The following is a 15,235-nucleotide window of genomic DNA, read 5'->3' on the forward strand; positions in this document are numbered from 1 at the left end:
ATGCTGCAAGAAAGAGGTTTAAATAGAGGCAGCCACATCACTGGAAAATCTGTTCATAACCAGAGAATAGAGCATCTCTGGTGTGATGTCAACTGGGTTATTGTGAGCCACTTTTTGAACATTTTCCCCTTTTCTTGAGCACAGTGGGATTTTAGATCCAATCGATGAGGTGCATCTGTTTTGTATTCATCTAGTTTACATTACACTGATTAATAATGCCATTAACCAATTTATCGGTTAGTGGAATAATCCTCCTGTAAGCACACAACGCAATTTCTCTCCCAATCAGCTCTGGATACATGGAATGCTACATTCCAGAAATTCTGGGTATAAGGCTGTGACAGATGTGACTGCCAGCAAGGCTGTCAATTTATTCAATCATTATGGGATTGGTGAAGAAGGGCCTGCACCTGACATGCAGAGTGACTATGCAGTTTCGGTACCTGACACAATTACTACTCTGACACATAACCAAGAATTGTCACTGCAAGAAGCTAAAGATGCAGTCTTCCAAACTGGTGATCATGATGGAATCATAGCTTACCAAGTGGTATTGCAGATTGCTTCTCTTTATTTAAACTGCTGTTCATGATTTACTGTATTAACTTCATGTACTTGGAATGAACTCTTAATACAGTTAGTATAAATTAGTTACTGCTATACATGTCAGTATGCCAAGAATTAAATTACTAATGACAATGTAAATGAGAAACAGTAACAATAATCAGTTATAATCTCAAATCTAACAGCCTTACTAATACAAAGTGGTGTAAAACTTTGAATAGCTGGGAAAAAAATATATGATGTTATGGTGGCATAGTGTACTAGATGCTTCATAGTATAAACACTCTAAACCTGAGATCTAGCCTTGATTTGCAATCACTCAAAACAATATTACAAAACAATATTGTATGCATAATGGCTATTACAGAGAATTTTATACCCTTGTAAATGAGCTCTTGTAAGCTCTTTTTGTTGGTGTTGAGTTTATCATGCTGTTAACGAAACAGTTAATATGCTGAGTAACTTGAAACTGGAACTTTGAACGTGGAACATTTCCTAAGTAACCTAAACGGATTTGAAAATTTTATTATTTTATGTGAAGGGTCCACTGGCATATTTCCCTTGGCCACTGCTTAGGAAATTAACAGAGATTTTGTATCAATTTGAGCAGTAGAAATTTCTAGCAATAAAGGAGCAAAACATTACCATAAACATATGTAAAGTCATGGATAATTGTAACAATTACAAAGATTTTTTTCCTTAAAACCTCAAGTTACGCCTTCCCTTATTCAATCTCTTAGTGGTTATGATTCTATGTGTTTTTTTATGTCATATGAAAAATTATGAATAAAAATGGTTAGTGGGCCCAAGAATAACACAACTGTTAACTGAAAGTAAGATAAGGAAGGATCATCCTTTCATGTCTATATCTTGCCAAAACCAATACTCTCATTCAATAATTCTTCTGATATCAGCCCAACGAAAACCGGGGTCATTGTGCAGAGTTTGCAGCTCTTGCTGTAAGATCTGTAGCCTTGTCTGCCAACTAAACCGTTCCTTGCCACAGTTGAAAGACGATCGTTTATGGACGATGGTGCAGTAAACGTGGAACGTTCCGAGTCCTCGAAAATGATGTCAAAGTCCCTTGAAAGTTCGTTCATAAGAAAAACAAGTTCGTTTAGATCAGAGATCACTTCAACTTCGTTTGGGAAGGCTTCTTCTATTCTTAGAGTCAAAGTGACAAGAGTTCTTTCGTTTTCTCGTAAACGACGACTAAAAAAATCAGCCGAGTCGTAGGACGCAGTGTTCCTTTGCCCTTCTGCACTTTCCAGTAGCCTACCCAAAGGCGTAAAAAATCCTTCGATGTTGGGCAGCCAAATCCGTGCACCTTGCATAGTGCTTCTCAAACATCACTGATCATCTGCCTCTATTTCCGCCATTTTGAAAGGGTTCGTTTCAGGGGCTTCTTGTTTAATCTGACTTCCGGTCATTTCTAACATCTTTTAGTTATGTAAGGTCACGCGTGAATGAGCCAGGAAAGCGATGTATGCTGCACAATATCGATGTATGACATCCAAAATCGATGTATTCCGGATGAAATTGATTTATTTTATTTTAAGACTTGTATTATAACGCATAACAATAACGTAATTAAACAAAACATTAATGTATCCATGTTCGATATTTTGTCCGTAAAAGAACCTCATAGCTTTCTCTTCAGAATTTAAAGATGTCTAAATGTTTAAAATAAGAGAAGAAATCCTTAAAGTAGGTGTGATTTAACAAAAAGTGTTGGTTAGGTATTGATCAACCCTTATCGTATCGATAGCGAAATTTGTCATTAATTAGTCTTGAAGTTCGCACGAAACAAAGTATGCATGCATCAAGATTATTTAGTGATGAGATGCCTGAGCTTGACATCTGTAATCCAACATTTTCATCATAGGTTACAGAGCAAAGATGCGTGTCTGCATATACAAAGGCCGTCCGAGTATTTTGCTATAATTGAGCCAGCTTATTCTGAATAATTCTAACTTTAACGTGTCCAGAGCCAAGGTTTCGAAGACAAATCGCCAAAGCATGATCATAGTTCCTTTTCGCCTCCTCATCGTGACCCTGATCATTGTGTGCGTCACCAATATTTTTATAAGTTTCTCCAACTTTAAGATGATTACGTCGGAGCTGTTTTAGGCAAACGTCCAATGGAAGTACATGGTAGTCCATTGCTTGCTGGAAATCACTTACATTTCTGTATAGAGTGCCCAGGTTATTGAAAGAATCTGCGACATCTACATGCTCAGGTCCGAGCTGTTTCAGACGAATGTCTAGTGCACGTGTATGGTAATCCTTTGCTTTCTGTATGGTAGTACTTTGTCGAATGTCCAGTGCACGTACGTGGTTGTGCTTTGCTTTCTGAAGATCACTTAGATTTCTGTATACAGTAACCAGCTTATTGTAAGAAGCTGCGACATCTATATGCTTAGGTCCGAGCTGTTTCACACGAATGTCCAGTGCACGTGCGTGGTAATCCTTTGCTTTCTGAAAATCACCAAGATCACTGAATACAGTACCCAGGTTATTGTAAGAAGCTGCCACATCTACAAGCTCAGGTCCGAGCTGTTCCAGACGAATGTCCAGTGCACGTACATAGTTGTCCTTTGCTTGCTGAAAATAACCTAGATCACTGTATACAGTACCCAGGTTATTGAAGGAATCTGCGACAACTACATACTCAGGTCCGAGCTGTTTCAGAAGAATGTTCAGTGCACGCGCAAGGTAGACCTTTGCTTGGTGGAAATCACCTAGATCACCGTATACATTACCCAGGCTATTGTAAGAATTTGCTACATCTATATGCTAAGGTCCGAAATGTTTCAGACGGATGTCCAGTGCACGTGCATAGTAGTACTTTGCTTGGTGGAAATCACCTAGATCACTGTATAGTACCCAGGCTTTTGCAAGAAGTTGCAAAATCTACATTCTTAGGTCCGAGCTCTTTCAGATTAATGTCCAATCCACGTACATAGTAGTCCTTTGCTCGCTGGAAATCACCTAGATTTCTGTATACATTACCCAGGTTATTGTATGAAGTTGCGACAGCTACATGCTTAGGTCGGAGCTGTTTCAGACGAATGTCTAGTGTACGTGCAAGGCAGTCCTTTGCTTGGCGGAAATCACCTAAACCACAGTATACATTACCCAGGTTATTGTAAGAAGTTGAGACATCTATATGCTAGGGTCCGATATGTCTCAGACGAATGTCCAGTGCACGTGCATGGTAGTCCTTTGCTTTTTGGAAATCACATAGATCGCTATATACAGTACCCAGGTTATTGCACGAGGCTGCGACATCTACATACACAGGTCCGAGCTGTTTCAGATAAATGTCTAGTGCACGTGCATGGTTGTCCTTTGCTTGCTGGAAATTACTTAGATGACTGTATACAGTACCCAGGTTACTGTAAGAATCTGCGACATCTACATGCTCAGGTCCGAGCTGTTTTAGACGAATTTCCAGTGCACGTACATGGTAGTCCTTTGCTCGGCGGAAATCACGGAGATTATTGTATATAGTACCCAAGTTATTGTAAGAAGCTGCGACATGAGTTTGCTCAGGTCCAAGCTGTTTAAGACGAATGTCCAGTGCACGTGCATGGTAGTTCTTTGCTTTCTGGAAATCACCTAGATCACTATATACAATACCCAGGTTATTGTAAGAGGCTGCCACATCTTCATGTTCAGGTCCGAGCTGTTTCAGGTAAATGTCTAGTGCACGTGCATGGTTTTCTTTTGCTTTCTGGAAATCACCTAGGTCACTGTATACAGTATCCAGGTTATTGAAAGAAGCTGCGACATATACATGCTCAGGTCCAAGTTGTTTCAGATGAATGTCCAGTGCATGGGCATGATAGTTCTTCTTGCTTGCTCGAAGTTACCCTTACATTTGTGTGTGGTTCCCACAAGGAGATAGAGTTTTGCTTTTCTGAGAACGTCGTTTGTATCACCTGCGTGTATAATTTTCAAGGCCACTTCGAAGTAGATCATTGCAGCTTCGTCTTCACAATGGTTGAGGCACATATTTCCTAGGATCAGAAGGTCATTCAGGTAATCTTCCAAGGGAATAACACCCATTTTGCTGACTTGAGATAATTCTTGCATAGAAAACAGAGATGGCTGGATTTTAGTCTCCGGTTACTAAGAACTCAGCTAGTATCCAGCCATCTTAACAAAACAAGCTTGGTCAATAACTCCAATTTATCGACCAGTAACACGGAGCTTGCGTACTAATTTTGCCGCTGTGTTATGGTTGATAAAAAAACGAACAGTATATGCGCAGAAGTTAGGGCATGACATATATAGAATTTTCTCGTAAGGCAACCCTCAAACACTCATTTAGGACTTGTTTCGAAACTGCTTTTCAGACCACTAGATTTTGACAAAGATTCTAACATGTTTTGTCCAGGCGTGTTATCTATCAGCCCTTTGAAACAGTTGTCGACCTAGTTCAACTTGTCTACTCGAAATTTGTTTCGTATAGCACATTTAGGCTTCAAAACGTTTTTATCACACTGCATTGAAGATTACAACGTTCAGGTATTAAGTTTGAGTGCAACTATATTTGATGGCTTTTCTCGCCTTTACGTAAAATGCTATAGGCTTACCCTGGCCATTCCTTCTGTTTTTCGGAACAGCTTCATTAACGAGTCGAAACGCAAGTTTCTCTGATGATTTGTCATTGTGTTCTTCGCATTATTCACCCGCTGATGAGTGAATAATGTTCATTAGCAGAGGAGGGCGCACCAATCAGTTACTGACATCAATAGAATACTGAGCTAATTTTGTATCTACTGATTCAAGTCAATCACCTTTTTTTTTTCTTAGTTGTCATGTTATTAGCAGTTTATAACTAAATATTGCTGTTTTAAAGGGGGCCTTGTTTTGGCGTTGATCATTTCTATCCGGCTTGGGTCGAACAATAATCCAAAATGTCAAAGTTTCGTGTTTTGCTCCAGTTCTTCAAAATTCTAACAGCTTTTACTATTACTACTAGTGAACAATATCGCAGATCTGATGAAAAGAATAATGTTTATTTTGTCGAGCATTTGAATACAATGCTAAACATTGATCAACTGGCATCTTACAAAGTCTACGATTCAATGGCCTGTGGCCTTCACTGCATCCGACACGAACTTTGCATCTCTGTCAACTTTGCAGTTGAAGCGGATCTAACAGGACACTCCTGTGCGCTGCTGAAAGCGGACAGATTTCGATATCCCAACAAACTTAACTGGAACAACTCTTATCATCACTACAGTTTAGCGGTAAGGAAAAAGTTTATTAACGCTAAAATAATACCTAAAAACTCATATCAGATATGTTTCAGATTAAAACCTCGAGGCGAATACTATTCAAACCGAAATTGAGGATTCCGTGGAAAATAAGCATACTCACAAAGAACAAAAACAAAAACAAAATATTTTAAGATGAATGTGTTACTTGTAAAAGAAAGAACTAATCTGGTTGAAAATGATTGCGTCCTCACATAAGATTATTTTGCAAAAACAAAGAAACGGCAAAAATTAAAAAAACGTCAAGAGTTTCAAAAACGGTTTCAAATATACGCTTTAATGACTATTCTGGACAGGAAAAATATGTGTTGCTCATACATATCCATGGTTAACGCAGAGCTGTAATTTTTTTGTTGTCGGGCGGCCTAGTTTTTTCTTTCACTGACTAGGAATACCGGGCTAACTTTGACATTGTTTTTTTCTACACATCCAGTTCTTTCTATTGCTACCACTATCAGACTGAAAATATGAACCGACATGGTGCGTGTACCTTCACGCGAAATAATTTAACTAGTGTTAAGTTCAACTGAGCGACAACTGATAAGTTCTTTTAAGTGCCTCCTGTTGCCATAGTGTCCTGACACTTAAACAGTAAAAAGAGGCACATGGTGTTTGGTCAAGCCGTCACCTATTGAATTAATCGGTAGCGTAAATCGTTTCCTATACAAAAAGAAATTATTAAGGATGGAAATTGGTAAAAATCGCAGTGATAACAACTTCTTAAACAATGGAGACTGTATGAAAAGATGACCGTAATAAGAACCTTTTGTGCAAAATTAATTTTAATTTTCCGACATTCGCTCCTTTCAAAGACATTAATAGCGGGATCTGGCTCCATGAAACAATTCCCCATAACACTGATTGGCAAAGTTAAATTGGGGAAGATGCACATTATGATAAGATTTGTTTCGAGTAATACCTTCAAAAAAAAGAAAGAAAAAGTGAAACAACTTCTCGCATAAACAATTTATGGCCTGCATGCAAAGAAGCAATGCCGATTTCATTTCCTCTTTGTTTATTTTCATTCCATACCTCTTTATCATCGATTGTATAATTTTCTTCTCTTTTCCCGGTGAACCTACAAAAAACCCCTTCTATCAAGGTCTTCAAATAAAGTATTTTACTTATCGAACTACTTCAATCATGCTAGTTCAATTTCTTGTGAAATAATCACGGCAGCCGATCAGAACAGAGGGCGATTTTACGGAAAGCCTCATCATTTACTTAACAACTATTCACGGAAGTATAGGTAGCTAATGAGAGATATTTACATCGGCGCACGACGGCGAGGTAAATATCCACTGCTCCCCACCAATACTGAGATGTAATAGTATCAGTATATACTAAAACAGAGAGATAATATAGCACAAAAATATGATTTCAAAAGTGTTTAGCAAAGGATAATCGGAATTTGAGTAGCCAATCAGAGCGTGCCCTCAACGCTATCCAGTGTTTCAATATATAATACATAGAGAATAATACATGGGCGCGCACACTGAAGAGAAATTCCATATGTAAAAGCAACCATGTATTATAATTAGTTTTGCATAGGCCATAAAGATAAAAACTCAATGGGAGACTTTGTGGTGGCTTCTGAAATCATTCAGTTGAATATATCTTGTCAGTTTTAATAAATCTCTGAAAACCGATGTTTGTTACAAATTCCTTCCCATCCATAGCAAAAAAGGAGACAAAGAGATGCCAGCTAAGCGATTCTGACCTATTTTCTGGTCATGTAAATTTTTCAACAGAAGATGGAGCATTATATAAAGGAATAAAGGTTATGACACAACTCGATTTTAATGATATGGGACTCTCGGGCGGGGAGCCTATAGAAATGCATGTTTTATTTGACTCAATGTCAACCATCGTAGGGCTCATTAATCAAGATTTGATTTTAAAATAGATTGCAGCCTTTTTTCTTAAACGGAGAGTACACTTCTCACCCAGTTGTCAGGTGCTCAAATATTCATTTGGTAAATAGTTTTTTAGAAGTTAAAGCATTTAAGACCAAATCACTTTCGAAAGGATATTCGTTTATTTCTATTTTTTCCATAATTTTAGAGCCCCTGCATGGAGGATTATCCGTGCAAAGAGAATGAAAGTTGTCTTGTTGACTACAAATCAAACACTCAGTTCTCTAAGTGTGTAGGAGGTAACTGGAGACCCGGTGGTCCTTCGTATCTCGATACTCAAACTTTTGAAGACTTTGAGATTAGTGTCCTCTTTAACAGATTGAACAAAATGTGTACAATAAAACAATTATTTAATTCGGTTTTTTTCGTGATATCATGAGTTATCCAACCTAGAGTCTGTGTTATCTGCCTCAGCCTTCGATCACGGCATTGATAATTCATAATACCGTGCTCAACCTAATCCAATAACGGCTTATTGTTATCTGACTTCGAATATGGGACAGCAATGGTGTGCATATGCGAATTACTTAAGTCGTCGGAATGGTATACAATCTGGGTAATATATTCATATTTTGAAGAATTGCTAGAAGCTTTGAAGCCACTTTATTACAAATGATAATTTGATATTGTCAAGGAGCCATATCCTCAGCGATATTATCATAGAAGTTTCTAATTTCTAATTCCATGATACCTCGCTCATCGTATAATCGCCTTCGAGTTAATTTTACCAAAGAAGATGGAGCACTGTTTAAAGGAATACAGGTTATAATACTGGTTGGTGTTAGTATTAGAGAGCTATGAGGCGTTGAATTGAATTTAATGGAGTGGGAGGGCTGGAGAGTGAAAATATTTAACTCGGGGTCATAATATAAAGACTAAGTGCCACGAGCTCCTTGAGTCTTCGCCACGAGCCGAATATATTCCAGTATGGCCCTGTCACTCAATAAGCACTTTAACACATGACCACTACTTCTCGAAAGTTTGGAAAATTTTTGTTTCAGCTTAAATAGGACCCGAAAGACGAGTGCACGCGGTACAACCACAAGAAAGATCCTACTTTAAAAACTGTCCTCTTTATTTTTTCGAGTCAGAACAAGAAAATCAGAATTCATCGAAAAACGGGTCTTACTTTCTCACTTCTTTATTTCCACCGAGTACAAGTCCACAGTTAGAAGCTTTCTTTGTGATTGCGCACGGGGTGTCAGGCGAGTCATATAACGTTATATGTTTTCCTACTTTTGAGCGTGCAGGCCTAAAGGTTATGACGCCATTAATTTTTATTTTCATTACAGACAATAACGTTGATACTCTCAGTGAGTTATATCCTCAGATGTTTAATTCATAGATTGCCCCAAAAACACTATTATCAAGATGATTCCTCAACTGACGGTGTGTACTGGGTTTACCCCGATGAAGAAGAACCATTTCAAGTGCTGTGTGACATGAAAACTGATGTTGGAGGATGGACCACCTTTCAAAGGCGCATGGATGGCTCTGTAGACTTTTATGTCGACTGGGATTCATACAAAAACGCTTTTTGTACTTTTGGAACAGAAGTTCAGATCAGCTTTTTAGTGTCACTATTACTGGACTCAACAAAACGAGTTATTTTTCTTCCATGTAAAGTGATAAAGATGAAAAAGTGAAATTCTTGACATAATTTTTTCCGCTGGCTTTGTTTCTTTCCGATGGAAATAATTGGGGGACAAATGCAGACGTAGACGGGGGTTATTGTGTGATAACTGTCCGGTGAGTTTACAACACATGACTAACTATAAAGTAGCTAGTTTAATTGCGCAGAAAATGGAAAGGTGGGTTATAGAAGTCGGTAACTTTATACTCTCAAAGGATTACACCTTTGGGTTTCTATTCTAAAGATTGTCCTAGGAACTGTCTTGACCATTATCAAAATGGCTCCACTTCCGACGGAGTGTATTTGATTTACCCTGATGAAGAACAACCCTTCCAAGTACTGTGTGACATGACAACTAATGGTGGAGGATGGACCACCTTTCAAAGGCGCATGGATGGCTCTGTAGACTTTTATGTCGACTGGGAATCTTACAAAAAAGGCTTTGGAAATCTGGTATGAGTTTTGGCTTGGGAATGACTACCTTCACCGTCTCACTACATCTGCCAACATGGTGTTTCGAATTGATATGGAGGATTACGAAGGCGACCGAAGATTTGCCGAGTACACGACCTTCTTTGTGGCCGAAGAAAGCAATGATTACCGGGTTACGATCGATACATACCGAGGCACCGCAGGCGATGCATTACTATCTCACAGTAGGCCTATCAGGTTTGTTTCAGGCATTTCAGTTTTTCGTATAATGCTTAGCGAATAGTAATATAAAGCTAACCCTGAGAGCTCTGCGCAAGAACCGAGAAAAGTATTCATTACCCGCTGAAGATGAAGATCTCTATACTTATTCAAGTTAAACATCTCTTTCTGAGAATGTACTGGTACAGGCAACATTGCTGATCAAAAGATCCAACTTATATCTGACGCATATTGCTGACAATTATAGCTCCTTTTGAATTGGTGCTAGTACATTCCTCTACGCAAAATTATTAACCATAAAATGTATTTTGTTGATTCCTAACGTTACCATTTGTCTTTCACTTGCCTAATGGGGGAATATTCTTTTTCTACACTTGCTGACAATGCAGCCTTATTGTTGACCATACAATGTTATCAGTAGCATTGTTGTTCAGCTCTTCCTTAGTTTCTTAAAAAATTCTTTTTTCATATCAGAAATATGAAGTTTACAACCAAGGACAGAGACAACGACGTCGATAACAGTAAGAATTGTGCCTTGCACTATAAAGGGGCCTGGTGGTACAACTACTGCCATAACGCAAATCCAAATGGTTTGTACCAAGGTGGAGGCAACGCACAAGGAATTACATGGGAACCATTTCGGGGACAAGATTATTCGTTAAAGCACATCGAGATCAAACTTCGACCAGCATGATTTGTATCTTAGAAGCTGCGTGTTTAAGCCTTCAGCAGACTATAATGAAAATACAGTGTAATAACAACAACAATGATAATGATAATAAGAATTACTATTGTAATTGTAATAATTATAAAAATTATAACAATTATAATAATTCTAAAAAATTCATTATAATAAAAATGCACATCAAGATGTTCCATTGCAAATAAATAGAAGGTCTGAAAATTAGAAAAAATATGAGAAAACGAAGACTTCATATTAATGACGAAATCATAATTAAAAGTGAATTTATTAAAACAGCTTTGGTCCTAAACAGGATCTGCTTCTGAGGTGAACGTATCTTTTTATTATCTTTATTATTATTCTTATTAATATTTCTTTTTAAATAAAGCGCACAGATGATTCTTTCACAACTGCGATAGAAAAAATTAAGTAAATAATCCTCATGTTTTAATCAACTAAGATTAATCTTAAGGTTCGTGAATAACATAACCAACTGATATGTAGTTTTTATGACAAAATCGTTTTTATAAACTTTGCAAGGTTTGATAAGGTCACAAATACTAGTTGCATCAACTGAAAGGCCAAGAAACATTTTTGAAAGCACAATCGCACGAAAAGATTACCTATTTACTTTTAAGGGACTCTTCTTTGCACAGGCTTTTGACTATAATCAAAATATTTTGGCCTCATAGAACTTCACCTTGATATGTAAACTAAACTTGCAATTAATTTTTATGGTAACTCCCTATAAACGGAGGCTGCCATACTGCTTGATATTATATTATATGAAGAAAGGTGCTGGTACTTGATTTACCTCGATTTCTTATGTAGGAATAGGGATCAATTCCTTGCAGTTACTGTTGTTGCAGAGCAAGTCGTTTGCATCACTCCAGTCCAATATAGACAAAGAAATGTCAGACATATCTAGTGAAAATCTTCACCTATCAAGAGATAGATATATCTTCCATGTGATTAATAAGTTTGTAACAGTTATAATAAAGCTTCTAGGTTAATAACAATTCCCTTATACTTTTCCCATCAAACCCTTGCTGTTATTTGATAGAATTATATCGATCTAGCTTGTTTTGTTGCCAATTTCTAGCAGTTGTTTTGTCTCATTTTTCGTCCGAGCACGTTCCAGCATTTTGCTGCTCTAAGGTTCATTGTCATTAAGCACGACTAGCGGAGGGCTGTAATATCTGAACAAATCGTTGGATTGGACGTGTCTACGGACAGTTTCGTCTTAATTTTATGACCCAAACTGTTCTGTTTGCTTGCTTCTGAGAAAAGTTTATTAGCTTTCCGTCTAAATCTTTCTGATTGGCGGGTAAAACAGTTTGTTCGCCCCCGATAATTGTTTGATCGAAAGCCAAGAAAACACCCAAACAATGGTGACATTACACCTACTCATTGATGGTTTTAAGAACGGTCGCGTGATAATTCAAGGGCGTACTCTATTTTCATTCTGGCGCTTTCCTTATACCTGTTAGCCTAGTTTGGCAAAAAAAAATTAAACATTCAATCACTTTTCCTCGTCATAAACTTTCTGAAGGTGAAGAAAAACATGCATCTTAGCATAATATTTCTTTTTTGTGTGTGTGTACGGCATAAGCCGTATTTCAGAAGCAGACCTCAAAGCTGTCAACCTCACTTAAAAGGTAACAGGGCAAAAACTGAATAGAAGAATGATAAAAAAAAAATGGATTCGGAAAGTTCCTCTCAGTTTGAGTGTGTGGATGGAGAGCGATGTCAATCTTACAACTTTGGAACCGTTAATGGCTACCAAGAGATATTCAAATGCAAACTATGCGACTCTGATCGATTTGCTGGATTTGCTAACTTAACAGATGATAAAAATCTCATTCACAGAGGAATGATGGTAAGCTAAATCTGTCTTAGTGCATCAAAAGTTACTTGTGGCTCAAAGTTTAAATCATATTATCTAAAATTGTAGCTGGATCTCTTAAAATGTTTTCTAACTGTAATAGATCAACCTTACTCTACCTAACATAAATTATGTCGGTAAAGTTAATAAGAATCTAAAGGACTCTCTAAGGATTCTGCGACAATCTGGAGAGAAAGTTGCTGATGTTTGCCATAAGGAAAAAAGCCCGGAAGAGCGCTAATAAACAACAACTATAACAAATTTAAAACAGGTAGGCCACAAGAAAGAAAAATTTAAAACCACTTTAAGGACATCATTTTTGCAATGAAAAGTTAGTAATCAGGAAAGTAAACCATGCTCCCTTTATGACATATATCCTGATATAAAAATTCCGGCGTTATCCTATTCGTACATCAGTCGATGTATAGTTTTGAATGAGAATTTAAGTTCCTGCATATAGCATAGATATTGTACTTGAAATTAAGATATATGGCGGTTGTATTTTTCCCCTATAATTTCAATTAAATGAATAAGTATTTCAGGGTATTGTCAAAGTCAAGCAACATTTTCACCAAAGCAAATGTTGTCTGCATAAATTCCTTTTTATGAACCTGTTTTCATCACAATTTTTTTTCTTTTAAGACGAAGAAGGCAAAATCGTTGGAAAACGTACAACGAGTGTCGCTGGCACTGCTCACAATGCTTCTCGAGAGGCCTTGGAATGGTGTAATGGTAAAGTTTGGCTATCAGTGGTGATTGGTTTGGTCGCTTCTGAGGACACAGTATCCATATTTTAAAATCAGGTGAGTTTGAGATAAAGTGAATAAATAACTTGATAAAAAATGATAATAATCGTAAAATGATAATGTGACCTTGAAAAGAAAAAATAGAAGCGCTAGCTTTTCCCTTCATAGCGACATCATTTTATTTCGGTCAAATTTTAATGTAATATCAGGTGGCTTGTATATGTTTCTTTTCAAGCTAGAATTGGAATCTCGATTCCAGAGATAATACACGCGCATGCTATAAACACAAAACAAATAGAGGATCTTTTCTTTCTTCATTCCTTTTCCTATTCCTTTGAGCGTTGCTATATAGAAGCGGTCAACAGCGTTCGCGGGTCCTGATTACTTTACCGAGGATTAGGGTCTAACTTGTCTTTTATTCAAAAACGATCTTGATCACACGGGGTCTCATCCTGAACTGAAACGCTAAATATAATTTTCTCTCTAAAAAGAATTAGTCACGGAGGCGACAACCTAGCCAGGAAATATTTCGCGGCTTCTCTTGGAAATGGTAACATTTAGCTTAAGCGGAAGCGGTTACATCGCTCTTCATGCATTCAGGTAATATAAAAGACGTGGTGGCTGACTTTACTGGATCGATCCAAACGGTGGTTCAACAGATGACTCTTTTCAGGCTCTTTTCGACATGCAGATTGATAGTGGAGGCTGGACACTATTTTCTACGAAAGTGTCTTCGTCAAAGTAGCGTTCCGGGAATAGCAGCAAAAACAACAGACGCAGATGCAGCAAGTCACATTCACCCTGACATGGGGGACTGGGAAGAAGTTATGTTCCGGTTAAGTGACGTCAATACCATTCGGGTTAATAAAAACAGGAAGGCAGGTGCTCCAAATAAGGACAAAACAGACTTTGACAAGTTCTTGATGGGAACAACATACAATATAATGCGACGTAATGCAGTCCAATGTTTTTACAAGTACACACGGTAGATCGCAAGGAGAGGAATCCCCCTTCTGGTTTGTCACATTATCAAATTTCCACTTCAATTCAAACGGAGGGATATCTGAATTCCATTTTGACACGGACAAGTGGCTTAAAATGTGGAATAGTGCTAACAGCCCAAACAGCTACGTCGCTTCCGACGGGTTACGGGTCGCGGGTTACTGTTATTTAAACATTCGCATCTGGGTGATGGTACGATACAGGCAAACTGAAGTTGAAAACTGAGATTTTTTTATTAGGATTTTACTCTCACTATTGGATAAAAATAAAAATAACAAGAGGGATCATTACCACCTTGGCTGTTGAAAACTGTGTTTGATTGGTACACTGATATATTTGCAGATAAAGCAAGTGTATCCTTGCGATGTCTCAAATTAACCTAAACAATAAAAACAAGCATGCAAAAAAAAAGAATTAAACTGTTCACATAGAATAAAAGAGAACCAGTGAAAAGGATATCCCTTTGGCGGTCAAACAGATCCGGAAAAACTAATAAATGCCTAACAATATCACATGAGAAATTATAATCATCTCCTCAGCTCTGTGTTAGTAAAGCTAGAGTTAGTAGGCAAAAAATACGTTCAACTTGAACAGCAGTAAAGTTTTGTGACTTCACTTAGAACTTCAGTGAAAAAAAACAAAAAATAAAAAGGAAAGTAATTTGAAAAAGTTATGCAAAAGTTCCCGATTGCTTTTATAAAGCATTCAAGTTCTTTCCGTAACATGAGAAATGAAGGAACATAGCGTTTATTTACTTCTTGATTAATATAGATTTCCTTAATACATGATCTGAAAGATAGCTTTCCTAACAGCCAGTCAGGCGTTAATATTTTCATAAAAAAGTGAAAAAGGAGTGACTTGAAATTAA

At 37.5% G+C, this 15,235-nt stretch overlaps 1 protein-coding gene and 2 pseudogenes across 1 annotated transcript; 2 read left to right on the forward strand and 1 right to left on the reverse strand.

Moving 5' to 3' along the window:
• Positions 1-2,502: 2,502 nt before the first annotated feature.
• Positions 2,503-4,635, reverse strand: LOC136279422 (nephrocystin-3-like). Its single transcript, XM_066163148.1, has 4 exons — positions 4,446-4,635; positions 3,829-4,350; positions 3,451-3,681; positions 2,503-3,305 (listed from the first exon to the last, which is right to left on the reverse strand). Exons 1-4 carry the CDS (start codon positions 4,633-4,635, stop codon positions 2,503-2,505), a joined length of 1,746 nt encoding a protein of 581 aa, XP_066019245.1.
• A 5,114-nt stretch (positions 4,636-9,749) lies between these two features.
• LOC136284081 (ryncolin-1-like) lies at positions 9,750-10,746 on the forward strand (annotated as a pseudogene).
• A 1,552-nt stretch (positions 10,747-12,298) lies between these two features.
• Positions 12,299-14,592, forward strand: LOC131772127 (uncharacterized; annotated as a pseudogene).
• The last annotated feature ends 643 nt before the right edge of the window (positions 14,593-15,235 follow it).

Source organism: Pocillopora verrucosa, chromosome 1, assembly GCF_036669915.1.
Source record: "Pocillopora verrucosa isolate sample1 chromosome 1, ASM3666991v2, whole genome shotgun sequence".
NCBI classification, from domain to species: domain Eukaryota; kingdom Metazoa; phylum Cnidaria; class Anthozoa; order Scleractinia; family Pocilloporidae; genus Pocillopora; species Pocillopora verrucosa.